The sequence below is a fragment of the Hyperolius riggenbachi genome, chromosome 8 (assembly GCF_040937935.1).
Source record: "Hyperolius riggenbachi isolate aHypRig1 chromosome 8, aHypRig1.pri, whole genome shotgun sequence".
NCBI classification, from domain to species: Eukaryota; Metazoa; Chordata; class Amphibia; order Anura; family Hyperoliidae; genus Hyperolius; species Hyperolius riggenbachi.
In genome coordinates, this window is record NC_090653.1 from 26447844 (window position 1) to 26461008 (window position 13165).

A 13165-nucleotide genomic window follows, 5' to 3' on the forward strand; every position below is an offset into this window, starting at 1 on the left:
AACATGATGAAGGCGGAAAAACTGCTGAAACATGTTGTGATGTGCACCGGCATATTACGGCTGGTGAAGGGTGTGCTCTAATACGCCGCTTCCAGATCCGAATACAGGATCTGTCCAGCGATGTGGCAAAGCGCAAACTGTTGCCGGTACGTTGAGGACACGCTTCTGCTTCATAACTGCCTGTATTCAAGTGAATTTTGTAAGTTAAATTTTATTATTCTTTAAAACGCTATAATATAACAATTTCACACTATTGGAGGGCTCTGCTTTCCCTTTGTTCAAATTGTGTAGGTAAGCTCTCATATTACATGGAGGTGGGAAAATCAGCCAATCAAAATTGGATGTGTGTACGCACCCTTACTCCTTTTATTTAATACAAGAACCTATATGCACACTATATCAAATCTGATGGCCCATAATGTCGAGGATTGATCAGACAATCCCATGAGGCACAGGAGGGGTTGTAGGGAGACCCCTACAGAGGTAATTTTTTTCTAAAGGTTACAGGTCCCCTTTAAAAGTGTATCTGTGACAATCACAATATTGATGGTCCAGAGATTACTATGACCATTATCCTTACTTCAGAGTCGGAATCCCCGATCTCCAGTACACCAGCTTTACTCCTCTTTTCCTGGGGAACGATGGTGCTGTCTGTTTGGTCATCGCTGGACAGACCCTTGGCTAATAGGTCTTTCTTAGGTTCCTCCATGCTGGACTCCATCCCGTGCTTAGTCCTCTGAAACCTTTGCAGAGAGAGGAGAGATGGAGAGAGGGCCTGCGGTTTGTAGGCCCCTTTAGCCAAACTTCCCGACCAGCTAAAACAGTTTCTGGGCTTCCGAGGTGGAGATGTGGAATTTGACTTCTCAGCATCGCCCTCGGAGCCGGGAGATGGAGTCAGCTCATCCTTGGATAGTTTCTCATGGTCACCATTTATGTCTACTTCCTGGACAATCTCACAGGGAGTCTCCGGAGAAGCTGGTACTTTGGCTGCTGGCTCTGAAGGTTCTGCAGATGGGGAGCTGGGCAGCTCAGAAGGCTTACAAAAAAACCTAAGAAAAAAAATATGGAGGAATTAGATTGTCAAGTATTAGCAAATAAATATCACTCCCCCAAAAGCCTAATTTGATGTGAGAAAAAAAAAAAAAAGGTATAGCTCATTTTGTTGTGATAAGTAGTGATAAAGTTATTGGCAACTGAAAATGAGGAGCACTGACAGGTGAAAATTGCTTGGCTCCAAAAGGGTAAAAACCCCTTAGTGGTTAAGCCTGGTACGCACTTCCAATTTTACCACTTCTGTGTAGTAGGAGAGCTTTCGTACAAAATCTGTTCACCGTATTCAAAAATCTGTTGGCTCTCATACTACATGGATGGTGGTAAAATTAGCCAATTAAAACTGAATGTGTGTACCAGGCTTTAGCCAAAACTACAAAGCTTCCAAGAGTTAGACCATAAATGTACTTATGCACATAAATACGACCATCCCTCCCACTTCCTCCACCTCAGAGTACATATAGAAGTAAGCTGGACTCCCTTCTAAAGCTGGCCACTAACGGTCCAATTTCTAGCGAAAAATCGTTCGAGCGATCAGAAATTCAGATCGGATTGGTTGTAAATAATCTCCATTGGTGGACACAATCGATTATGAACGAGTGAAAAAAAATGTCGGCCGAATGAATTTTTGTCGAACAAAAATTTGGATTTTCTTGGTGGTCGTGATAGATAGGAAGCAAAGATTGGTTATAGTTGATGGTGTAGTGAACGATTTTTCGTCCGATCAGAATTTCTGATCGCTCGAACGATTTTGCTCTAGAAATTGGACAGTTAGTGGCCACCTTTAGGATGTCTGAATACAGCGATGTGACTCCTGAGACGTAGTGACATATATCCAGACACAGCAATGTCCCTGGTATCTGGCACCGGCGATCACCTGATGCCAGATACATGTGCTTCCCGCCCAAAAAGGTGCAACCCACATCCTTCTCCACATGCATCATAAAATACTCAATGAGCCTCCAGCGATATCTTCTAGCCTTCCTGTAGCTCCTAGCAGTTTTCCGGCATCCTCTGTGTACGGCTCCTAGCATATCACCTGACCCGTGTCAGGTCACCTGACACACTGGGAGCGTTGCATGGGCCCCGGAAAGCCGCTTGGAGCTACAGGAAGGCTAGATGAGAACTTTATGGCCTGCAAACACCACCCAAAGCATAGTCCCCGTTATCCCCTCAGGCATGCCGGTTGGTTGAGACTTCCAGTTGCCGGAATTCTGGATAACGGGGACTCTGCTGTATGTATTTTTGGAGGGAAATCCCCTTCAAGGCAGACCTCAAACTACTGTAGCTCTGGAACTGTACAGGAGTGAAGTCAGATGTGGCGATCACATTAGTGACATACCTGCTCCGGGTCCCAGTGGCAGAGACTGAGCCACTTTGTTCGTTTTTCCTTTGCAGCAGGGTGGCGAATGCATTCCTGGCTTTGGGCGGGGCGTTAGTCTTGTTGGCCTGGTCATCCAGAGACCGCAGGACGTTTGTCGTTGGTGGAGAAGACTTAAGCTTCGTTAGTTGGTTGTCGCTTTCCCTCCGGGGCTTCTTGCTCTGGGAAAAGGAATACTGGCTGAGGAGGTCCGACTCAGAAACCGTACCTGGGAAAATAGCAAAGGATATTTATAGGGGGCCTCTGGGCTCCTGGGAAGCCCCCACACATCTTCCTCACTGGGGATCGTCAATGACATGCCAACAACCCAGAGTAGATGCTAACTTTATGCTAATGCATGCAGCTTGTAACTAAACCAATCAAATATTGCACCAACTTAAGGTGGCCATACACTGGTCGATTTGCCATCAGATTCGACCAACAGATAGATCCCTCTCTGATCTGTGAGGGATCGTATGGCCACCTTTACTGCAAACTGATTGTGAATCGATTTCAGCCTGAAACTGATCTCGATCTGTGGAGCTGCCGCCCCCCCCCCTGCATACATTACCTGTTCCGGCCGGCGCGAGTCCCCTGGTCCCCGCTGTCTTCTCCGCTCCGGGCTCCAGACCGTTCCCTGCAGCTACTGAACTTCCTGTCCAGGGGAAGTTTAAACAGTAGAGGGCGCTCTACTGTTTAAACTTCCTGCCGGGACAGGAAGTTCTGTGTAGCTGCAGCCGGTCCGGAACCCAGCGTGGAAAGAACACAGCGGGGACCAGGGGACTCGCGCCGGCCGGAACAGGTAATGTATACCCGCTGTATTGCGTCGGTCATTCGAACGCCGCTATCGACGCACTGCAGACCATCGAGAAAAATCTTCCGCACGGACGGATCGACAGGAACGATCGTTTTCGGACGGAAATCGATCATTCTGCCAGCGGTGTGCGTGGCGATTTCACAGCCGATTCGATCACTGTGATTGAGGTGTTAATAGTTTTAAGGGGCCCATACACCTAACGATTTTCCCGCTGATATACGTCCGAATCGATCACTGTGATCGAATCGGCCGTATATCAGCGGGAAAATCATTAGGTGTATGGGCCCCTTAAAACTATTAACACCTCAATTACCATCCCTATTCCAGACACCACTCTAATTAGGCTGACTTATTTTATTTATTTATTTATTGTATTTATAAAGCGCCAACATATTACGCAGCGCTGGACATTAGTTTAGGTTACAGACAATATTTAGGGGGGACATACAGCAATATGACAATACAGGAATACAAGAAAGACCAGATCAGGCAGCACAGTATGAGTACCAGGTAATGCTTAGTCAGTCACTGGATGGAGCATGGAGATCACACAGCACAGTATGAGTACAAGGTAATGCTTAGTCAGTCACTGGAGGGGAGCATGGAGATCACACAGCAGAGTATGAGTACAAGGTAATGCTTAGTCAGTCACTGGATGGAGCATGGAGATCACACAGCACAGTATGAGTACAAGGTAATGCTTAGTCAGTCACTGGAGGGGAGCATGGAGATTAGGCAAGTTATGTTCACTCAGATGCATAGCATGGGTTCACAGTAATGGAGGTGCCAGATCAGGTAGGAGACAAAAGGAGGAGGACCCTGCCCAAAGGCTTACAATCTAGAGGGAGAGGTAAGGACACGAATGGTAGGGGACCAGAGTTCAACTGTAGGTTTAGAGCACTTGTGAGGGGTAGTAGGCCAGAGTGAAAAGGTGAGTTTTGAGGGCTTTCTTGAAGATGTTGAAGGAGGGGGCTGCCCTAATGGGTGGAGGTAGGGAGTTCCATAGTGTTGGAGCAGCTCTTGAGAAGTCCTGGAGGCGTGCATGGGACTGGGTGATGCGGGGGGCGGTTAGGCGAAGTTCATTGGAAGAGCGGAGTGAGCGGCTAGGTGTGTACCTCTGAGTAAGATCGGAAATGTAGGTTGGGCAGGTTTTGTGGACAGATTTGTAGGTCAGACACAGTATCTTGAATCTGATTCTGGACTGGATAGGAAGCCAGTGGAGGGATTCAAGGAGGGGATCTGCCGTGGTGGAGCGATGGGAGCAGTGGATAATTCTGGCTGCCGCATTCATGATGGACTGCAGTGGGGCTGTTCGGGTCATAGGGAGACCAGACAGCAGGGCATTACAGTAGTCCTGACTTAAAGGACTGTGCCTGCATGGCTGTGTCCTCGCTCCCGCTGACGTAACCAGGAGTGTACTGTGCAGGCACAGACTATACTGGCCCTGCGCAATACACTACTGGTGACGTCAGCGGGAGGGAGGGCGCGGCAACGCAGGCGCAGTGGTTTTCTAACTTTAAAGTCGGAGATTCCAGAAGTGAACCGGAGGCGGGGCCGGAGCATCGGTGAGTGGCTGCGCGGGCACAGGATGTCTGCGGGGGACCTTGATGGCCCATACTCACGGGCTACAACTGTCGCCCGTGAGTATGCGGCGTTGCACGCGCGCGTACCCTGAACTGTCGCCCGTCGCTAATGTCGCCAGGCGATTGAAAGTTTCAATCGCACAGCGACAGTCGCCGCCGCACCTCCGCCGCAACTGTCGCTAGTCCGCGTGAGTACGCGAACTAGCGACAGCAACCTCCATTGTAGTATATGGAGCTTCCGGCGGGGGGAGGAGGAACGTCGGGGACAGCTTCCGTCGCGCCGCTGGTCCCTCTTCCGCGTGTGTACGCGGAGGGACCTGGCGAGAAGCTGTCGCCGGCCTGTCGCCCACACGCTCACGTGTGCTGGCGACAGGCCACTTCTGCAGCCCGTGAGTATGGGCCATTAGAAGCCCCGGGTAAGTTCAACTCATTTTCCCCGGACCCCTACAGTGTCCCTTTAATGAGGATCTGTGAGAAATAAAAAAAAAAGCCCCATGGGGGGTACTTACCTCAAGAGGGGAAGGGTCTGGATCCTAATGAGGCTTTCTCGGTTCCAGTGCTGTCAGCCGCCGATAATCCTGCTGGGTTGCAGGATCACAACAATCCTGCGTTATCCAGCGCAGGCGCAGTAGTAGCTTTCTTTTGGGCTCAGGCAGAAATAGAGCCCGATTGGATCTGCTCTATTGCCAGCAGAGAGGATCTGATCGGGCTCGTCTTTCTCTGCCGATCCTGAAGGAAAGCCCCTACTGGGCCTGCGCTGGATCATACAGGATTGTTGTGATCTGGAGCCTGGCAGGATTTCCGGTGGCTGGCAGCGCTGGGACAGAGGAGGACAGGAGAAGCCTCATTAGGACCCGAAGGCTTTCCCCTCCTGAGGCAAGTACTCTCCCTTGGGGTTTTTTTTTTTTTTTCTTAGTGTCTCTTTGAAGGAAAACTATAAAAAAAAAAATAGTAAAATTAAAAACTACGTACATAGAAAATGTACGTTTCACCCAGCGTAAAATGCGCTATTAATTACTTTTTTTTTTCCTATTTTGTTGCCTTTTATAGTAGGTAGTAAAAATTTAACAGAGCTGTCAGGTTTTGTACTAGCCCATCTCCTTACGGGGGATTCCAAGTTAATTTTTTTCTTTAAAGAAGCACTTACTGAATGGCAGTCGCTCAAGTTCACCTGCTAATTAACAAAGCACCTGACTGACATCTTTGTATAGATAGATCCTTTCCAGGTAATGCTTTTGTAAAAAATAAAGTTAATACTGCGAATCTCCCACAAGGAGATGGACTAGTCCAAAATCTGCCAGCTTTTTACTGCCTGCCGTGAGAGAATATAGGAAAACTATTTATAGTCCATTTTATTCTGGGAGAAATGCACATTTCTATGTATGTATTTAAAAATTTTACAACTTTTTGCAATAGTTGTCCTTTAACCCTTTAGCAGCCAAATAAAGTAAAAGTTTTTTTGGGTTCAGGGCCACATTTTTCCTGCTGCTGGGGAAGTGTGCCTTCCCCAATCCGGCAGGCTCGGTGGGGTATGTGGGGCGGCAGGGGCCTCTCATACATACCCGTCCAGGCGGCTGAATAAGCTTCTTCCTCCACCGGCGCGGGGGTGTAATCCCAACATAGCTTCTTGGTTCTGATCACATGATATGACGTGATCAGAATCATGTCACCCTCACAGCGCCACCAGTTGGAGGAAGAGGGGTGATGGAAGAGTGTCTTCCATACCCCTCTTCCACCACCGGTTGGTGCTTTAAAGAGAGTCTGAAGCCATAATAAAAATGGTTTTTGCTTATATATAGCAGGGGCATGTGTGCCCCTGCTAAAGCGCAGCTATCCCGCGGCTGAACGAGGGTCCTGTCCCCTCCAAATCCCCCCTTGCAAAATCACGACCAACTTGGTCGTAGATTTTGCTACACCTGTGCCCTTTCGTGTGAGGCAAGGCTATGAGCTGCAGCCCTGCCTCACACGCGTCTATCAGCGGCTGATCTCCGCCTCTCCCCCGCTCCTCTCAGTGAAGGAAGACTGAGAGGGGCGGGGGAGAGGCGGAGATCCGCCGCTGATAGACGCATGTGAGGCAGGGCTGCAGCTCATAGCCCCGCCTCACACGGAAGCGCTCCCCGGGTAGCACAGGGGGGATTTGGAGGGGAAAGGACCCTCGTTTAGCCGCGGGATAGCGGCGTTTTAGCAGGGGCACACATGCCCCTGCTATATATAAGCAAAAAAGCCATTTTTATTATGGCTTCAGACTCTCTTTAACAAGGACATGGTCTTCTGGATCCCAGTCACATGTCATATCATGTGACCGGGACCCAGAAGACCTGTTGGAAGTTCAGAGCCATGAGTAGAGGAAGAGAAGAAGCTGTCCAGAGCAGGTAAATATAATTGCTCCCTGCCACAGCCAGACAAGATATGCCAGCAGAGGCGGTCACTGCACAAGCAGCTCTCAAACAAAACATTGCGTTACCTCCGTGAGGCCTTTTCCCAGGATGACTGTTATTTGGGATTATTAACCCTCTCCTCGCCTTCTCTTCTGTTTTCGGTTTGTCCTCAGATTTGATGTCTTTGCAGGGAGTGAAGTTTCTGTTCCAGAGGCCCCCAGACTCTGAGATTCGGTTGCTCCAGCTGTGGCTCTTTGGTTTCTTCACCTAAAGAGGACGACAAATCGATGGAGAAAGCGTGTGAGATGACAGCACTGAGGCCTACAGAGATGATCCGCCACTGCTCCGTGGTGATGGTGGACAACATGCTGCCCTAAGGGTGCACATACATTTATAGACTGCCAATCAATGTGGCAGAGATAGATCCCACTCTGATCTGATCTTTCCATATACTGTTACCAAACCATATACTGAGGTTAGCACTCTCACCTTGCAGCACTGGGTCCCCTGTTCAAATGCCAGCCAGGGCAACATCTGCATGGAGTTTGTATGAACTCCCCGTGTCTGCGTGGATTTCCTCTGGGCGCATTCATTATTCAGCCGCCGGGAGATTTGGGCGCAGGATAAAGCCGATATACAGCTCCCCCTGCTCCTGCACAAGTCCCAGCGGTGCCATTTACTATCCCCCCTCCAGGTCCAAATGGATAGTGGGGAAAGTTCTAATTTGGCTTCCAGGTCTAACTGGCGACCGAATTACAGTATTTTTATAGTAATTTGTGCTCTGTCTTCTAACGGCAAACAAATTACTTACTGAGCGTCACTATAGCCATATTGCCTATTACGGACTATGGTGGCACCGGCTGCGCCCGAATCTGCTGCTCTGTTCTTACACCGCTCCTCCTCTGGGCACTGTATGCATGGAGTTTGTATGTTCTCTCCGTGTCTATGTGGGTTTTCTCCGGGCACTTGGGTTCCTCCCACATCCCAAAAACATACAGATAAGTTAATTGGCTTCCCCTTAAGTTGGCCCTAGACTATGATACATACACTACTTGATACATACATAGGCATATGACTATAGATTAGATTGTGAGCCCCTCTGAGGGACAGTGAAGCGACAAGACTACATATACTCTGTACAGCGCTGCGGAAGATGTCAGCACTATATAAATAATACTAAATAATATACAGCCCTTTGAAAATCTATCGTACTGCAGGGCTGCATTGCTCGATGCAGTGCAATGTTATGAGCCAGAAACCTACTGCTAATCCCACGGCTCATATCTCCTGCCCTTGTTCAATTGAGATCTTTCATCCAGTCAGATTAAGGCTTGTATCGAGATTTGCTGAAAATCAATCTGACATGCTGAGGCATCAATTTCTGACAGATTTGTTCAGGGTAGTAAACATCTAAGTGTATGGGCACATTAAGGACTACCAGAACACTAGAAAATGTGTAGAGATCCTTCTGAATCACAGGTATACCTTCATCTGGTTCCATAGTGTAGCGGTTATCACGTCTGCTTTACACGCAGAAGGTCCTGGGTTCGAGCCCCAGTGGAACCAATTTTCTTTAAAACTATATTTTTACCTACCATATTTTCCAGGTGTATAAGACGCTCCAGAATATAAGACGCACCTAGGCTTAGAGGGCAAAAACCAGGGAAAAAAAATATACTAAATCTGGTGCATCCATACTCCATGAGCGTCTTGTACATGTTCTCTCCCAAATGGTGTCCCCCCCCATGTCTCCGTGAGTCCTCCTGTCTCCCCCATTTGTATGCAGTGTTCTCGTCTCCCCTGCGTGCCTCCGCTCCCGGCCCCCACCAGGAGTGTAGCGGCAGCTGCTTAACTAATTCGCCATACCCGCAGGAATTGCAGACCTCTGTCTCCTCCTTGCGGCTTCCTCTACTGATGGGCTTCTAATGACCGCCTCATCATGGCATGGAGGATTAGGTAAGCAGCTGCTGCTACACACCCGGGGTGGCCAGGAGAGGGAGTGGAGGCACGAGCGGGGAGTGCAGAACACTGGCAGGGAATCCCCGGCGTGGTGGCTGTTTGTATTGGTGGGCGTTCCTAAGTCCGGGATTTCCTGCCTTTGCCGTATAAGACGCAGGGACTTTTTCTCCCCATTTTTTGGTGTGTCTTATACGGCGGGAAATATGGCAATAACTTGAACATGTGGCACAGTGGTGGACCCCCTTGGGAGATAGCGGATATCATACTATCCATTTATCAGGTGAATCCACTGAATGTAGGCTTTGACTTTTAGGGTTAAGCCCCCCCCGCGCTTTTAGCCACGCTTTGGAATACCCAGCGATTGCAAAATAACTAGGCTAATGAAACTCAATAGAGACAAACACACAGGAATGACCGTGATTAAGGAAATTACAATTGTGGGTCGTGCAGCAATTTTGGAGCAATTGTGTTCAAATACAAAGTATAGGCAAGCGGCAAAATTGCTTTTCAAATGCTGTACAAAACACCCTCACATTAAAGAGGAACTGAAGAGAGAGGTATGTGGAGGCTGCCATGTTTATTTCCTTTTAAGCAATACCAGTTGCCTGGCAGCCCTGCTGATCCCCTGCCTCTAATACTATTAGCCATAGCCCCTGAACAAGCATGCAGCAGATCAGGTGTTTCAGACTTTAAAGTCAGATCTGACAAGACTAGCTGCATGCTTGTTTCTGGTGTTATTCAGATACTACTGCAGAGAAATAGACCAGCAGGGCTGCCAGGCAACTGGTATTGTTTAAAAGGAAATAAATATGGCAGCCTCCGTATACCTACTTCAGTTCCCCTTTAACATACACCGTAACGCTTCAGATGTACCATGGACCTCCAAATACACTTATGAATGCTACACACCATGCAATTTCCTGATGAATGGCCACATTTACTTCCTGTGTAATGCCTGGTACACATGCAATTTCCTGTGAGATCAACAGGTCGAATCGATAATTTCAAACAAATCCGATCGATTTTGCACAGAAGTGAACAGAAAACCGATCAAAAACCTGATTGGGCCTGTCAGAAATTATTGTTACGACCAGTCGATCTAACGGGAAATTGCGTGGTGTATACCAGGCATTACACAGGAAGTAAAGGTGGGCATACATCAGGCAACTTGGCAGGCGATAGACAATCCGATTATTATAATCGAATGAACATCGGTGCTGCTAAGGACATGCCCGAGGGAGGATTCAACCAATTTCCGGCCAGTAACCGATCGGGAATTAGCCTGCTGTGTATGGGCAGCTTTACACTGTGTTAACCTCCCTAGCGTTCTGGACGAGCTGAGCTCGTCCAGTAACGCCGCTGTGCAACGCTCCGGCCCTGGTGGGCCGATTTGCACAATTTTGGTTTTTCAAACACGCAGCTAGCACTTTGCTAGCTGCGTGTTTGTTTCGATAACTGCCGCTCGCCGCCGATCCGCCACAAAAGAGCCCCCCCCCGCAGACCCCTTGCGCAGCCTGACCAATCACCGCCAGGCAGCGCTATGGGGTGGATCGGGACTCCCTGTGACATCACAACGTCGATGAAGTCACTCAGCTTGTCGCCATGAAGACGGGGGAAGCCCTAAAGGAAATCCCGTTCAGAATGTGATTTCCTGATGGGCATGATCGCCGGTGGCGATCGGAAGGGTGGAAGCAGGGAGAATCATGTAGCTAGCGATAGGCTAGCTACATGATAAAAAAAAAAATTGGGCGAAAAAAACCCCTTCCGTGGCCGCACGGCCACGGGAATCAGAACGCCCGGCAGGTTAAACAAACAAAACACTTAAAAACACCCGATTCTTACCAAGCCAATTACATCAAATAGCACACTTTCTTCTGACATACCCGACAGACAGCAATTTTATAGAGTTCTGTAAACCTCTGCAGACTGAATTCTGTGTCTGGTTCCATAGTGTAGCGGTTATCACGTCTGCTTTACACGCAGAAGGTCCTGGGTTCGAGCCCCAGTGGAACCAATTTTTAAAATAGGTTTACATTTTATTGACTGCATAAATCTGTAAAGGAGTTTGCATATTGATGCTGTGTTTGCATAGGTCTCCTTCAGGTAAGTAATAGTAGTAGTAGTAGTAGTAGTGGTGGTGGTGAAGGGGACGACGATGGCAAAGTGCGACTATGGCTATGCAGGTAATGCCTTTACTCTCAGCCCTGGAACACCAGTAAGCGCATTAGTGTATAAAGTTCCTCTACTCCGGTTGAGTGTATAAAGTTCCTCCATTCCTGGTTATTACAAACTTTTCTCCAATACATTTCCACACACTTGTACATCCAAGGAAATTCCACCCAGATTTGTTACATTCTGAGCTAAAAAGGAAATTTCTTAATGGAAGTAGTAACAGAATATCAGCCCCCGTGTCTCTACCTGCGGACTGTCCGGGTTATAGTCATCCACTTTCTCCATGGTGTTGACGTCCACGTTACCCAGCGAGATCTGATAAGCCACAGAGTCGCCCACGTTTCTGCTGAATCGTTAAGGAAAATATAGGAGAGACAGAGGCAGATTCTCATTCGCCAGACTTGCATTAAAGAGAGAGGTATATGGAGGCTGCCATATTTATTTCATTTTAAACAATGCCAGTTGCCTGGCAGCCCTACTGATCTCTTTGGATGCAGTAGTGTCTGAAGTACACCAAAAACAAGCATGCAGGTAATCTTGTTAAACATCTCATCTGCTGCATGCTTGTTCAGGGTTTATGGCTAAACGTATCAGAGGCAGGGGAACAGCAGGTCAGCCAGGTAACGTGCATTGGTTAATAGGACATAAATATGGAAGACGCCACATTTCTCTCAGTTCAGGTGTCCATTAAAGGACAACTGAAGTGAGAGTAATATGGAGGCTGCCATACAAGTTGCCTGAAAGTCCTGCTGATCTGTCCTGTTGGCTGCAGTAGTATCTGAATCACACACCAGAAACAAGCATGCAGCTAATCTGTTCAGATTTTTGTCAGAAACATCTGATCTGCATGCTCGTTCAGGGTCCATGAATAAAAGCAATAGAAACAGTGGATCAGAAGAACTGCATGGCAGCTGGTATTGTTTAAAAGGAAAAAATATGGCAGCCTCCATATCACTCGCACTTCAGTTGTCCTTTAAATACTAAACCAGTATGTGGAGGTCGCAGCGTTACAATCATACATACAATAATACTGTACTTTACGATTGGATCCACCTTTAAACAAACATCTTGAAGAGAAGTTAAAATAGTTTTTAATATCCCGATGACAACACTTTTCCCTGTATGTGCTGTCCTAAAAGATGGGCTGCTGGGAAAGGCAGATAGCTTCTGCATCTACTGCTCCTCTGGACACAGGATTTCCCATGATGCCTAGCAGTTTGTGATGGCGGCCAGTAAGAATGAGCAAGATCAATTTCACAAAATTGTTGTAGAGTGGGAGCTGTGGCAAAAGGGCTCAACTTTCCTAGGCCACGCCTCTTGCTGATGCGCTTTATGACGCTCTTCATCTTCTACACTTTCACAGCCGAAGTTCTGACTTAGAAAGTGGAAGTATCAGGAAGATGGAGAGTGGCATGGAGTGCATTTTAAATCTTTGCCTGGGTGAAGGCTCTATCTATCTATCCATCCATCCATCCATCCATCTAGGACCTGTAAGGATACGGCCCAGCATAGCTCAATTCTTTCGGGTCAATGCCGTCTTCGTAAGGATTAAGAGGAAGAAGTTTTCTTTTTAAGGGATCAAAGACCAACTGGTATAGAAACGTATTATTAGCACGTATAAACCCATCTATGTATCCATCAGGAACCGTAATGTTGCTCTTCAGATATTGTCCTATTTTCTTAATAACCTGAGAAATAAAAAAAAATATATCAACTGTTCAGTAAAGTGTGGAAGAGCTGGGCCAAGGACAGGGAATAGAAACACATTTTCTGGAGGGAGGAGGATAAGGGGAGGCAATAGAGGCATTATTTCCTGGAGGGAAGAGGATAAGGGGAGGCAATAGAG

General features: G+C 47.8%; 1 protein-coding gene and 2 non-coding genes across 4 annotated transcripts in view; 2 read left to right on the plus strand and 1 right to left on the minus strand.

The window, feature by feature from the left end:
- EXO1 (exonuclease 1) overlaps positions 1-13165 on the minus strand; it is a 41140-nt gene that overhangs the window by 9791 nt on the left and 18184 nt on the right. For both annotated transcript variants that reach the window (XM_068249288.1, XM_068249289.1), the window contains exons 7-11: positions 12820-13007; positions 11566-11662; positions 7275-7455; positions 2393-2639; positions 581-1049 (exon numbers count right to left, since the gene is read on the minus strand). In XM_068249288.1, the coding sequence (XP_068105389.1) occupies positions 581-1049; positions 2393-2639; positions 7275-7455; positions 11566-11662; positions 12820-13007 (1182 nt within the window). The remainder of the gene's footprint in view (positions 1-580; positions 1050-2392; positions 2640-7274; positions 7456-11565; positions 11663-12819; positions 13008-13165) is intronic.
- Positions 8682-8754, plus strand: TRNAV-UAC (transfer RNA valine (anticodon UAC)). The gene has a single exon. It is a non-coding gene; the product is annotated as a tRNA-Val (tRNA).
- On the plus strand, positions 11089-11161 carry TRNAV-UAC (transfer RNA valine (anticodon UAC)). Its single transcript has one exon. It is a non-coding gene; the product is annotated as a tRNA-Val (tRNA).